This window comes from Lepidothrix coronata, unplaced genomic scaffold, assembly GCF_001604755.1.
Source record: "Lepidothrix coronata isolate B3197 unplaced genomic scaffold, Lepidothrix_coronata-1.0 Scaffold229, whole genome shotgun sequence".
NCBI lineage: Eukaryota > Metazoa > Chordata > Aves > Passeriformes > Pipridae > Lepidothrix > Lepidothrix coronata.
Window position 1 is genome coordinate 85850 of NW_016690409.1, and position 12525 is coordinate 98374.

Genomic DNA, 12525 nt, shown 5'->3' on the forward strand with positions numbered 1-12525 from the left:
TTGACTTTTTTTTTTTTTTTTAAATTATTTGTTCAGGGTAGAAAAAAGAACAATTTAGAGAGGGAAAAACCCAACCCTAGGCTAGGAGGCAGGAATTCTCCGGAAGAGTAAATGTTGAGACCTTATTAGCAGATAATTCAGGCAGCAGAATTAAAGGTTTTTCAGGGATGAGAATGCTTCCCTGCACTGGGAATGGTCTCCCTGCTCCAGTGCTATGAGCTGTGCGTGTGTGAGCGTGCTGGAGTGCCACGTGTGTGTTTTTGGTTTCCCTTTCCATACCTTCCTCACATATGGAAGCCGAGCAAGCCCGGACCCGGGCAGGCATGTTCTGGTGGGTTCTCATACACGGGGAGGGCTGGGAAGCAGATTGTCTGATGGAGGGGCCCTGAGAAAGCCCTTGTGATGGAAAAATCTGGAACCACAAGGAGAGGTTGGCACAGGGAGCTGGTTGTGCCCAGAGGGGTTGGGGGGGGAGGTTGGCACCCAGATGTGGGGGGTTTGCTGGCAGGACCCAGCCATAGCACTGAGCCTCCCATGCCAGGGTTTGGGGTGGTCCTGAACCTCTGCTGCTCTTCCCCCTCCCAGGACAGCAAAGGTGAAAAATCAAAGGAGAGGAGCAACACGTAGGGATGTGGCCACGGGAATCCCAGCACCAGACTCGGCACCTCGGCGAGGAGGAAGCTGCTCCTTGGGATGGCTCCTTCCCTGCGCGGAGGTGAGGCAGCGGGATGAGACACCTGCACCTGCTCAGGGCCAGGCACTTCCCCCGTGGTCTGAGCGGTGCCTTCCCGAAATCCATCCCACTGCTGCCCACCCCCCTCCTCCCCCGCGCTGGGGCCGCCGAAGAACCAGCCCCCGAGTCGGTCCTTGGCCACACGTTCTCCCAACTTCTCCCCGTTACTAAACGTTCCCCGCTCCCTCCCCGGATGTCAAACTCCGCTGGCTTGATCGTGGTCTGTTTTTATTTAAGGAATGAAGCAGCTCCTTCATTAAAGCTGATTTGTTTCTTTTGGGTATTTCGTATTTATTTGTCTGGGTAAGCAGCAGTGACATCCCCTGACCCCCCTGACACAGTTCGTTCTTCATTTCAATTCTCTTTTCAATTACCAAATTGATTTCTGCCACTCTGGGAGCAGCAGAAGGGTGGGAGAGCCATGGGAGGCTGTTGGGAACGCACTGCCTGGGCAGGAACCACTTAATTTAGGAGCTGCTCCTAATTCTTTTCCCAACAAGCCGTTGGTAACTGGTGTTGGTCCGTGAGTGTGAGCTCTCAGGTGGGATTCCACAGGGTGACCCCCGTCCCTGCTGCCACCTGCCCTCTCGGCAGCGACGGGGAGGTTTGTGGGTGCCCAGCACCCCGACGCTGCCCGAGCAGCCCAGCCAGCACCCAAACCAGCTCGGCAGGGCCGGGTTTGCTCCCAGCACTTGGGAGTTGCTGCTGGGGCTGTGGAGGGTGTTGGAACCTGCCCCGACGCTCCGGGCTGGGCTCTGGCCCCACGAGGAAGCGCCGCAGCCCCGCACCTGTTCCCTCCCCCACGGCAGCCTTGTGTCCCCGTTCAGATTCCCGATCCCGTGGGGTGACTGTGCCAAGCCGATCCCGGCTGGCTCACCTGTGCCGCGGCCCCGTCCCCCTGTGCCTCCCGCGTCCCGCCGGCCCCACGGCTCCAGCTCCGGCTTGGCCGCGTCCTCGCAGCCGTTTGCAAATTGCATTAGGAAACTTGGCAGGGCCGGCTGCCCCTTTCTGCCCATTCCTGCCGATTCCTGCTGCTCTCCCAGGCACGTGCCGGGACGCCGTGGGGACGCGCCAGCTGCCGGCGCGGGCTCCGGGTGAGGGGAACGTCACCGAGCGAGCGGCATCTCGGCCGCCCCGTCCCCATCTGTGGCCAGGACAGGGGCCTGGCACCCACCTGCCCACCCTCCAGGTGGATCCCTCATCCATGCCCTGCTCTCCAGCAGAAATTCCTTCTTTGTTTGATGTTTGTGATTCCGTGACCTTTCCGTGTCTCGTTTCAGCCACTGAAGCCACATCCCCAGAGCAGAACTCCCTCATGTTTTGTGTGTCACCGTGTCTCTGCCTTAAGGCTGACATGTGTCATTGACATATGGTCACACAAGCGAAATCCTGGACCTTACACTCTGTGCTGGGCTTTTGTGTTATTTGGATTCCCATCCCATCGGATGCACATCCCTGTCAGCATTGTAGGAAGCAGGCCTGTCTCATGTCTCCCTCCTGGGGCTGAGACCTGCAAGGACAGAGTCCGTCTGAGCTTCCCTGGCAGGACTGTTGTCCCCTCTGCAGCATCCCAAGAGTTGCTACCTTCTTCCCAGGAGCTGCTCTGTCCCTGGGAGCCACACTCCTCTTCCCGGGAGCCGCTCTACCCTTCCCAGGAGCTCCTGATGGGATGGGAATTGCGGCTCCGCTGTTCCTGGCACCAGCCGCCCCCACGTCCCCGGGAGCAGCTGCCACCTGTGTCAGAGCCCCCTCCTCTCCCGGGGCTGGGGGCTGCAGTGAGCCCCCTCCTCTCCCCCAGCCTCGCTGGCTGCTGGGGAAGGACCAACTGGAGTGTTGGTGGTGCGGGAGCTGCCGCCCGCGCGTTTCTGTGCCGTGCTGTCCCCGCCTCGGCTGCCTCCGCCTCTGCCGGCCCCCCGCCCGCCTGCCCACAGCAAACAGGGGGTGGGGGGCGTGTATCCCACTCCTGTGCCCACCCTGATCCTATGGAGGGAGCGCTGTGGTGGGCTCTGCCCTCCTGCAATGGGATGGACAGGGGGAACGATGCTGGCAGGCAGAGGGCGGCTTTGAGGGCAGGGGGGACCCCAACTCCTCCCATTGCATCCCACCCCCTTTTCCTCTTCCCTGCAGCTCTCCCCAGCTCCTGCCCTCACTGTCAGCAGCAGGGTGGGGGTGCTCAGCTCCTACCCTGGCTGCTGCCAGTGGGGTGGGGGGCCCAGAGGCCATCTGACAGTGGGGTGGGGGTCCCAGAGCAGAGGCATCACCTTCCTGCCCCTGCTGCCATGCTGCCTTATCCCTCCCCAGTCCCCCTGCCTCAGTTCCCTGTCCTGGCAGAGGTCTCGGGGGTCAAGGGCCCGTCTCTCCCTTTGAAGGGGGGTGTCTCCCCTTCCCCAAACGTGCAGCTCCCCTCTGCCAGCACTGCAGCCGGGAAGTGGGTTAAGGCGCTGGCTCGGGGAGGGATTTTTCCCGGGGTGTAATTTTTCCCTCCTACACACGGTCTGTTTTGAGCAGTGCCTGGAGGCTTCGCACCCCCGGCTCCGGGCGGGGGAACGCGGCGGCTGCCAACCGAGGGAAGCGCCCGCTCCAGATCCCAGCTCGTTAGGAGAAATAACAGCAAATTAATTAAGCCAATAGTTCTCTCTGTGCCAGCAGTGCCCCCGTCCCTGCCGAGCCAGGGAGAGGGGCTGGGACAGGCCGGATCTGGGGCACCTTTCCCAGGAGGAGCATTGCCCTTGGCATGGCACAGTGCTCTGGGTCCCTCCTGCCCGTGTGGCCCAGTGCAGCCCCGCTGCCAGCAGCGAGTAGGGTCTCTCTGAGCCTCAGTTTCCTCTCCTGCTGTCACAAGAAGCCCCTCTCCATGTGGCTGCAGCCCAGGCAGAAGCACCACTTGCACCCAGGGCTGGGAGCCCTTGTCTGGACGCCCTGGGTAGAGGGGATGGAGGAGCTCAGCAGTTTGGGGGTGTTGGGTGGGGTCTGGGGGCGTCTGAGGGACAGAGGAGGGACATGCAGTGCCTTAATGTGCCGTGCTCTGCCATCCCATCCCGACAGGGCCTCGAGCAGCCCCGGAGGGGAGTGGGGACTTGTTTTGCCGCTCTCCGGCAGCCGCATGGATGGAGTTGCCAGGCAACTGCCGGGTGGAGGCGAAGCGGGAACAAAGCGGGAGCTGCCGGGACCCCCGTGCCTTCATCCCTCCCTGAATCCCCCAGGGAGCAGGGCCCAGCAAAGGCCATGGGGTCACACGCTGCTTCCCCCCGGGCCACTGCCACCGTCCCATCCCGGGGCTGCTGCAGGGCCACGGGATTGCAGAGGACGGACCCGGAGGGGAGGACTGGGGGGGGCGCAGGGTCTGTCCCCCTGTTGCTGCCTCCCCTTGCTGTGCCCAGAGGGTGCGAGGTGAGCCAGGGGGCACGGGCAGGATGGGTGCTCAGCACCCCGCGGGTGGGGGGCACGAGGCTCAGCCTCGGGCAGGCGCCCATCCTGCCCTGCCCTGACACCTTCCCCAGCACCTGCCCTGGCACGCCGGGGCCCGTTCCGGCCTGGCAGGCGGCGGGGGGGAGCTGGCAGCCGGCCCGACCTGCCCGCCCTGCCCGCGGGGCAACCCAGCCCCAGGGGTGCCAGGGTGGGGGGTCCCGCACCCACCCCCGGCCCTTTCCCACGGCGCGGTGGGAGCAGAGAGCTGGGCTGGGGGGGCCGGGGGTGGGTCACCCCACACCTGGGGACGTGCTCCCCGTGCAGGGGGACAGTCCTCTGTGCCCCTGGGCTGCCGTGGGGGGCTGTGGGTGTGCGGGGGGTGTGAGGCAGCGCGTGGCAGGGGGGTCGCAGTGTGTGATAGCGGGGGGGGACAGGCTGTGGGTTCTGTGTCCCCCCGGGCTGTACGGTGTGGGGGGTGCGCGTGGTCGTGCCCCGGGGACGCGGGTGGAGATACGGCGGGGGGGATGCTGGTGTGTGTAACGCATCACCTGTGCGGCGCTGCGGGCAAGGCAGGGGGTGACCATGTCCGGGGGCGAGCCGGTGCCACCGCAGCCCCGGGGAGGGCTCGGTGCCGAGCGCGGTGATGCGGGGAGGGAGCGGGCAGGTGCCGTTGGCGGGGCCGGGGGCGGCGGCGGTGCGGGGAAAGGGGCGGGCAGGTGCCGGGGGCGGCGGCGGCGGGGCCGTACCGGGGCGGGGCTGCGCTGGCGGCGGGGCCGCGGCGGGGCCGGTGCGGGGCGGGCGCAGCGTGCAGCCGGTGCGGGGCGGGCGGGGAGCGGCGCCGGGGCCCGAGCGGAGCCGAGCGGAGCCGCCGCCGCCGCCGATGGGCCCCTGAGCCGCCGCCGCCGCCGCCGCGCCCGGGCGGCCATGAAGCCGCTGGAGAAGTTGCTGAAGAAGCCGGGCTCGCACCTGCCCGCCCGCCCCGCCGTCCCCCCGGGGCAGGTACCGGGGCCGGGGTCGCTGCCGGCGCCGCGGCGGCAGAGCCTGTCGCGCCCGGCCGCCTCCCCCGAGGAGCCGCCGGGGCCGGCACCGGGGGGCGAGGGCCGCTGGCTGGAGCTGCGGCCGCCCGAGGCGCCGCTCCGCTCCCCCGAGGAGCCGTCACCGGGCGGCGACCGCGATCGGGACCGGGACCGGGAGCGGGAGCCGCCGAGCCCGGAGCCGCCGCCCGCCGCCCGCTGCTGCTGCGGCTGCGGCTGCGCCCCCGCCGCGCCCGCGCCCCCCGAGCGGCTCCTGACCGCGCTCCTCGACCGGCTGCCGGCGGCTGAGCACGGGAAGGGCTGCGGGGCAGGTACGGGGCTGCGGGACCCCCGGGGAGGGGCTGCGGGATCCCCGGGAGGGGCTGCGGGGGTGCCCGGGGCGGGGAGCGCGGGGAGCGCGGGGCGATGCGGCGGCGCGGGGGGAGATCGGGGGCGGCCGCTGCCTGCGGGGGGGATGCGCTGGTGGATGACGGGGTGGGAGACACCGGGATGGGGGAGCCCCGTGCCCGGTACGCGGTTTCCGGTGGGGTGGGTGGCCTCGCGCGGGGCGCAGCGGTGCCCGGTTGGGGTGACAAGGTCAGGGCCGGGTCCCCGCCGGGGCAAGGTGCCCGTGGCAGCGGGGTGGGCAGGAGCTCCCGGCGTGGGCAGGGGTCCCCCAGGGCAGCACACTGCGGCGGAAGGGCTGGCAGGGGAATGGGGATGCTCGGTGGTGGCAGCAGCCCAGTGAGGACTGGAGGTGGCCGGGCACCGGGAGCCACTGCAGCATCCACCTCCCGGTTGGATGGTCCGTAACATCCTCCTGGTGCTAAAATTAGTCGCGACGGGAGCTGCAGTGGGAGGGTCGGTTGGACGCCCCTTCCCTCTGGCACAGGCCTCCCAGTGCTGTCCCACGGTGGCTCCCCGTGCCCAGGTGCCGGAGCTGGGTGGGAGCCAGGCTGGGTGCAGGTGGGTGGGAGCATTCCCACGCCACGGGCATCCCTGCTCCGGCCAGTCTCGCTTGGCTGGTGGGACTGGGAGGTGTTGAGGAACCCCCCCTGGCGACCCCCAGCCACCACCAGCCCCCTGCTCCAGTGATGCCAGGGTTGTGCACAGACAGAAGGAGCCCTCAGGTAGGAGCGAGCTGGGACTGGCAGTGCCAGGCCCTGCCTGCACTGACACGCTGCCAGGCCTGGCGGTGCCCAGGCTGGCCTGGAGCAGGGCAGGCAGGAGCCAGCGTGGGGATCCCAGTGTGGGAAAGTCTCCCAGTGGCTCTGGGGTACGGCTTGGGTGCTGCAGAGGGATGGGGAAACTGAGGCAGGGCTGGAGGGGGCTGCAGCCTGGGGGGATGGGGGGAGTGTTTGACTCCTGCCCCCAGGCAGAGCACGAGAGGGGGCTGTGCCCAGGGCAGACGGGCTGGGGGCCGTGTACCTGTACCCCCCACTCTGCCAGTGCCTCTGCCTGTCTCTGTGCCTTAGACCACCATGTCCTGCTTTTGGCAGCAGCTGATACCCCGTGGGTGCTGTGCCTGGCATGGGGGTGCCAGGGGACCCTCTGCCCTGGCTCAGCACAGATCCACGAATAGGTTAATAGTCTGATAGTCTGAGGGGACACTCTGTACAGCCCCTCGGGGCTGTCCCTGTGGGACAGAGCCCTTGGAAAGGCTCTGGGGTCCCACTACAGTGTCCCCGGGGCATGTGGGCACAGCCCCTGCTTGGGGCCGAGGGTTGTTCTGGTGCCGGGGAGGGAGTGGTGCCTCGTCCAAAGGTCCCGGTGGTGGCTGGTGCTGGCGCCAGTGCCAGCCCCTCGGCTCACCTGGCCATGCCAAAACACCTTCCCAGGGTGGTGCCACTGGTGCTGGCCCGGAGAGCCCGGCTGTGGCACCGGCCCGCTGTGCCCCGAGCTCCTGCCTCAGTTTCCCCCTCCGTGTCCCGCCGTGCCCGCGGCTCTCACGGGGCTCCCGGGTGTGCCGGGGCGTCGCGGCCCCGGTGCCGCCCTGCCGGCGCCTCTGCCCCCACACCGGCTCTGCCGGGCCCGGCTGCCCCGGGGCTGGGACGGGCCCTGAGTCAGCGCCGGCGCGGGGGGGGGTTCGCGTGGGGCTCGGCCTCTCCCGGTGTCACCCCGGAATTAGCATCGCTCCCGTCACCCTCCCGCCCCGCTGGGCACGGGGGGTGTCGGGGGGCTGTGCAGGGTGGGGTGCCCACACCTGTCCCCCAAATCTCCCCCAGAGTCACTGCTGGACGACATCGTTCTCACCCACTCGCTGTTCCTGCCCACCGAGCGCTTCCTGCAGCAGCTGCACCAGCAATATCCTGGGGGGCAACGGGGGGGCACGAGGGTGTGACAGGGAGGGGGCCAATGTTGGGCATGGGGGGCACTGGGAGGGCACAAGGGAGGACACGAGGGTGCAGTGAGGAGGGGTCTGAGGCTGGGCATGAGGAGGGGATCGGGGTGCAATGAGGGTGGGCACAAGGGTGTCATGAAGGGGACAAGAGGGGGTGACCAGGTGGGCACGAGGGTGGGCAAGAAAGTGCCATGATGGTGGCACAGGGGTGGGCATGAGGGTGGGCATGGGGATTGCGAGGAGGAGGAGGACAGCAGGGTGCTACAAGGGGCTCACAGGAGCAGCAAGGAGGGAATTGGGGTGCCCGTGGGGGTGGGCACATGAGGGGGCTGTGAAGGTGGGCATGTGGGTGCATGAGAGTGGGCTAAGGGTTTGGGTGCAAGGCGGGCAGGGTAGTGCCCCCAGGGTGGGCACAACAGCCCTCACTGGGGTCCCTGGGTGCAGAGGGTGCTGGGGAGCAGCCAAGGGGGTCCCTCCTTGCCGTGGCACCTCCTTGACAGTGCCACCTTCGTGCTGGCAGCGGGCAGCCCCCCGCGCTGGGAGGAGGGGGCCGGGCTGCAGCGCAAGCGGGCGGTGCTGGCCGTGCTCCTGCACTTCCTCGAGACATACAAGGGGCTGCTCCAGGAGGAGGAGAGCGCCGGGAAGGTCATCAAGGTGGGGGTCCCCTTCCCGTGTCTCCCCCCGCAGTCCCCCAGAGCCCCCCACTCTGACCCTTCTTGCCCCCCCAGGAGCTCTACTTGCTCATCATGAAGGACACGTCCCTCTACCATGACCTGGAGGACGAGATCCTCAAGCTGCACCAGCTCGTGGAGACGGTGGAGCTCAAGTGAGAGGGGGAAAAGGGGGTCCAGGGGAAGGGGAGGGGATCCTAGGGGACTCCGTGGGTCAGGGCATCCCCAGGAAGGACAAGGATTTCTGGTCCTTGGGGACACACAGGTGCTGGGGGGTCATTAGCTCATTAGCAGCCCACCCTGGTGCCCTCCTGACTGCACCTTCATGCCCTCCCCATGCCCAGCCCCAGACCCCTCCCCATGGCACACGTGTGCCCACCCCCTGCCCCCTTCACTGCACCCCCAGTGCCCTCCTCACGCCCAACCTCCTTGTCCCGAGCAAGGCCCTGGGTGGGGGCTGTCAGGGCACCCAGCACACCTCAGGGTGCAGCCCCAGGGGCGCCAGGGCCTCGCCTGACGCCTGCCCTGTGCCCCCCCAGGGTGGCCGACGAGACCCCCCCCCCGAACAAGCAGGTGAAGCCGCTGTTCCGGCACTTCCGCCGCATCGACTCGTGCCTGCAGACCCGGGTGGCATTTCGGGGCTCTGACGAGAGTGAGTGACCAGGGTGGGGGCCTGGGGTCCCCTCTCTGTACCCCGCTGCCCCTGCCTGCCCCGTGCCTCAGTTTCCCGGTGGGCAGTGCCCGGGGCGGGGCGGGGGGTGCCCTGTGCTGACCCCCCCGCCCCTCCCCAGTTTTCTGCCGCGTGTACCTGCCCGACCACTCCTACGTGACCATCCGCAGCCGCCTCTCGGCCTCGGTGCAGGACATCCTGGCCTCGGTCACCGAGAAGCTCCAGTACTCGGAGGAGCAGAGCGCCCGCGAGGACGCCCTGATCCTCGTCACCATGGCCTCGTCCGGAGGTGCCCGAGGGGCTGGGGGAGGGCTGTGGGCAGGGCTGGGGGGTCCCACAGGTGCTGACCCCCCTCCTGTGCCCCATGGCAGAGAAAGCGGTGCTGCAGCCCAGCGAGGAGTGTGTGTTCACCACCCTGGGCATCAACAGCCACCTCTTCGCCTGCACCAGGGACACCTTCGACTCCCTGGTGAGCTCTGCGGTGGGGACACCCTGATGGGGACCCCCAAGAGAGAACCCCCTGCCAGGGACATCCCCCCCCCTCACCTGCCCAGCCCTGGTGCCACAATCACTCCCTGTGCAGAAAGGGGGGACCCCTGTGCTCCACCCCATTTCCCCACCCCATTTCTCTGTCCCATGTTCCCACGTTCCCACCCCATTTCCTCCCTCCATTTCCCTGTCCCATGTCCCCACCCCATTTCCCTGTCCCATATTCCTATCCCATTTTCCCACCCCGTGCTCCCACCCTGTGGCCCAGCACCCCCTGAGTGTCCCCATAACCTCGTGTCCCCCCCCCTCAGGTGCCGCTGCCCGAGGAGATCCAGGTGGTCCCGGGGGACACGGAGATCCACCGCGTGGAGCCCGAGGACGTGGCCAACCACCTCACTGCCTTCCACTGGGAGCTCTTCCGCTGCATCCACGAGGTCTGGGGGGGCCACAGGGGGGGCTCGGCGTGTGGACACTGCTGTGTGTGCGCGTGGGGCTCCGATGCCACGTGTGTAACAACCCCCCCCGGCCCTCCCTGCAGCTGGAATTCGTGGATTACGTGTTCCATGGGGAGCGGGGCCGGCGGGAGACGGCGAACCTGGAGCTGCTGCTGCAGCGCTGCAGTGAAGTGCAGCACTGGGTGGGCACGGAGCTGCTGCTCTGCGAGGGGCTGGGCAAGCGCGCCCACCTGCTCAAGAAGCTCATCAAGATCGCTGCCATGTGAGTGGGGGGCCAGGGTGGGGGGGCCCCGGGGGTGCCCAGCCCGCCCCTCACGCTCTCTCCCCCCCGCCACAGCTGCAAACAGAACCAGGACATGCTCTCCTTCTACGCCATCGTCATCGGCCTCAACAACGCCGCCGTCAGCCGCCTGCGCCTCACCTGGGAGGTGAGGGGCTGGGGGGCCCTCGCCCCCCCCAGTGCTCCCTGACCCCCCCTGGTGCTCCTAGACCCCCCCAGATGCTCCCAGACCTTCCTGGGCCTTCCTGGACCCCCCAGGTGCTCCCTGACTCTTTCCTCAGTGCTCCCAGAACCCCCCAGAAGCTCTCACCTCCCCTGTCCAGTGTTCCCAGACTCCCTCTTGTTGCTCCCAAAACCCCTCTGGATGCTCACTGACACTCCCCAGTGCTCCCAGACATCCCCAGGTGCTCCCAGAACTCTCTGGATGTTCCCAGATCCACCCTGGGTGCTCTCAGCCCCCTCCTTGTGTGCTCCCAGAACCCCCCAGGAGTTCTCACCCCCCAATCCAGTGCTCCCAGGGCTCCTCTGGGTGCTCCCACACCTTCCCAAACTTTCCTGGTCCTTCCTGGACCCCACCTAGGTGCTCCCAGACCCTTTCCTGGGTGCTCATGGCCTGCCGCTGGCTGCTCCTGGACCCCTCCTGGGTTCTCCCAGACCCCCTCTGGGGTGTTCCTGGACCTCCCAGGTGCTCCCTGACCCGGGAGCATGATCCTCATGTCCCCCCTCAATTTGTCTTCCAGAAGCTCCCAGGGAAATTCAAGAACCTGTTTCGGAAGTTTGAGAACCTCACGGTGAGAAACGTCGGGGCCCCGTGGGGGTTGGGGGATCCCCAGAACCCCCCCCAGGGTATTTGGGGAGCTGGTGGGCAGGGAACTTTCCTGGGGTGTCCAGGGGTGTTCTTACCACCACCCCCACTACCAGCCCCGTGCCCACGGCCACCAGCGTGGGGGGAGATCCAGGGAACCCCCAGGGAGCCCCCCAAACCCTGACACCCCCTCTCCTTGTCCCCCCAGGATCCCTGCAGGAACCACAAGACCTACCGGGAGGTGCTGGCCAAGATGAAGCCCCCCCTGATCCCCTTCGTGCCGCTCATCCTCAAAGGTGAGGAAGGGGCTCCCCGAGTCCCACAGGGGGTCAGGGTCCTGCTGAGACCCCACGGGACCCCCCCCTAACCCCCCTTCACCCCCAGATCTGACCTTCCTGCACGAAGGCAGCAAGACCCTCCTGGACGGGCTGGTCAACGTGGAGAAACTGGTGGGTGCTTGGGGGGGATGTGGCTGAGAGACCCCTGGGGTGAGGGCAGGGCAGGGGGGACCCCCCTGAGGGGCTGGGGGTCCCCTGCCTGTGTGGAGGGGGTGAGGGTTCAGCATCCCCAGGGTGCAGAGCAGGACCCCCGGGGTGGGGTCCCTGATGGTGGGGGGTTGTGCAGGAGGTCCTGGGGGGGTCAGTGGTCCCTGGGGGGGCCGGGGCTGACTCTGGGGGTCTCTCTCTGCCCAGCACTGCATCGCTGAGAAAGTGAGAACCGTGAGGAAGTACCGGAGCCGCCCCCTCTGTGAGTGGGGGGCACATGGGGGTCCGGGGGGGGGAAGGAGGGTGTCCCACACAGCCCTGAACCCTCAGTGCTGCCCCTGAGGGGGCATCTGCATCCTCACACCCCATTATCCATGTCCTGCACCCCTTCACCCCTGCATCCCCGAATCCCTGCGTCTGCATCCCTTCATCCCCACCCCTCTATCCCTTCATCCCTGTCCCCACATCCACGTTCCCAAGTTTCTGTCACTGTGTCATCCCTTCATCCCCATCCCTATCTCTGCATCCTCATCCCATCCATCCCCACATCCCCATTCCCACATCCTCGTCCTGGAATCTTTTCATCCCCACTCCCCCATCCCTCCGTCCCCATCCCTGCCTTCCCACCTCCCCATCCCCATTCCCATACGGCCGTCCCTGTATTGTTTTATCCCCATCCCCTACACTCACACGTTGCCATCCCTGAATTCCCTGCATCCTTCCATCCCTGTCCCTCCATCCCCATTCCCACACTGACATCCCCGTTTCCTTTCATCCCCATCCCCTTCATCCCTTTATCCCCATTCCCAAATTGCCACCTTGCATCTTTTCACCCCCATCCCTCCAACCCCTGCATCCCCGCGCTCCTCCATCGCTGTTCCCACCCCATTCCCATTCCCGTTCTTGTTCCCGTTCCCAGGCCTGGAGCTGGAGGCGTCCCCGGCCCAGCTGCAAACCAAGGCCTACGTGCGGCAGCTGCGCGTCATCGACAACCAGAACCTGCTCTTCGAGCTCTCCTACAAACTGGAGCCCGGCAGCCAGTGAGGGGGGGCCCACTGGGGACCCCCAAACCCTGAGGACCCCCCAGGCCCCGGGACCTCCCACTCCGGGGGGCCCGGTGCCCCCCAGCACTGACGCACTTTGCCCAGCCCCGACAGCGGGTGCTGCCCCCACCC

At 67.2% G+C, this 12525-nt stretch overlaps 2 protein-coding genes across 3 annotated transcripts in view; both read left to right on the plus strand.

Annotated features, from left to right (window-relative positions):
- CASC3 (cancer susceptibility candidate 3) overlaps positions 1-1016 on the plus strand; it is an 11812-nt gene extending 10796 nt beyond the window's left edge. For both annotated transcript variants that reach the window (XM_017834205.1, XM_017834209.1), the window contains one exon: positions 586-1016. In XM_017834205.1, the coding sequence (XP_017689694.1) occupies positions 586-599 (14 nt within the window). In that variant the 3' untranslated portion in view covers positions 600-1016. The remainder of the gene's footprint in view (positions 1-585) is intronic.
- A 3707-nt stretch (positions 1017-4723) lies between these two features.
- Positions 4724-12519, plus strand: RAPGEFL1 (Rap guanine nucleotide exchange factor like 1). Its single transcript, XM_017834053.1, has 15 exons — positions 4724-5486; positions 7380-7458; positions 8002-8149; positions 8224-8321; positions 8706-8818; positions 8958-9125; positions 9208-9305; positions 9637-9759; positions 9864-10042; positions 10118-10208; positions 10801-10851; positions 11074-11161; positions 11250-11314; positions 11558-11612; positions 12270-12519. The coding sequence occupies exons 1-15, from the start codon at positions 4724-4726 to the stop codon at positions 12392-12394; spliced, it is 2244 nt and encodes a 747-aa protein (XP_017689542.1). The 3' UTR covers positions 12395-12519.
- Positions 12520-12525: the final 6 nt, after the last annotated feature.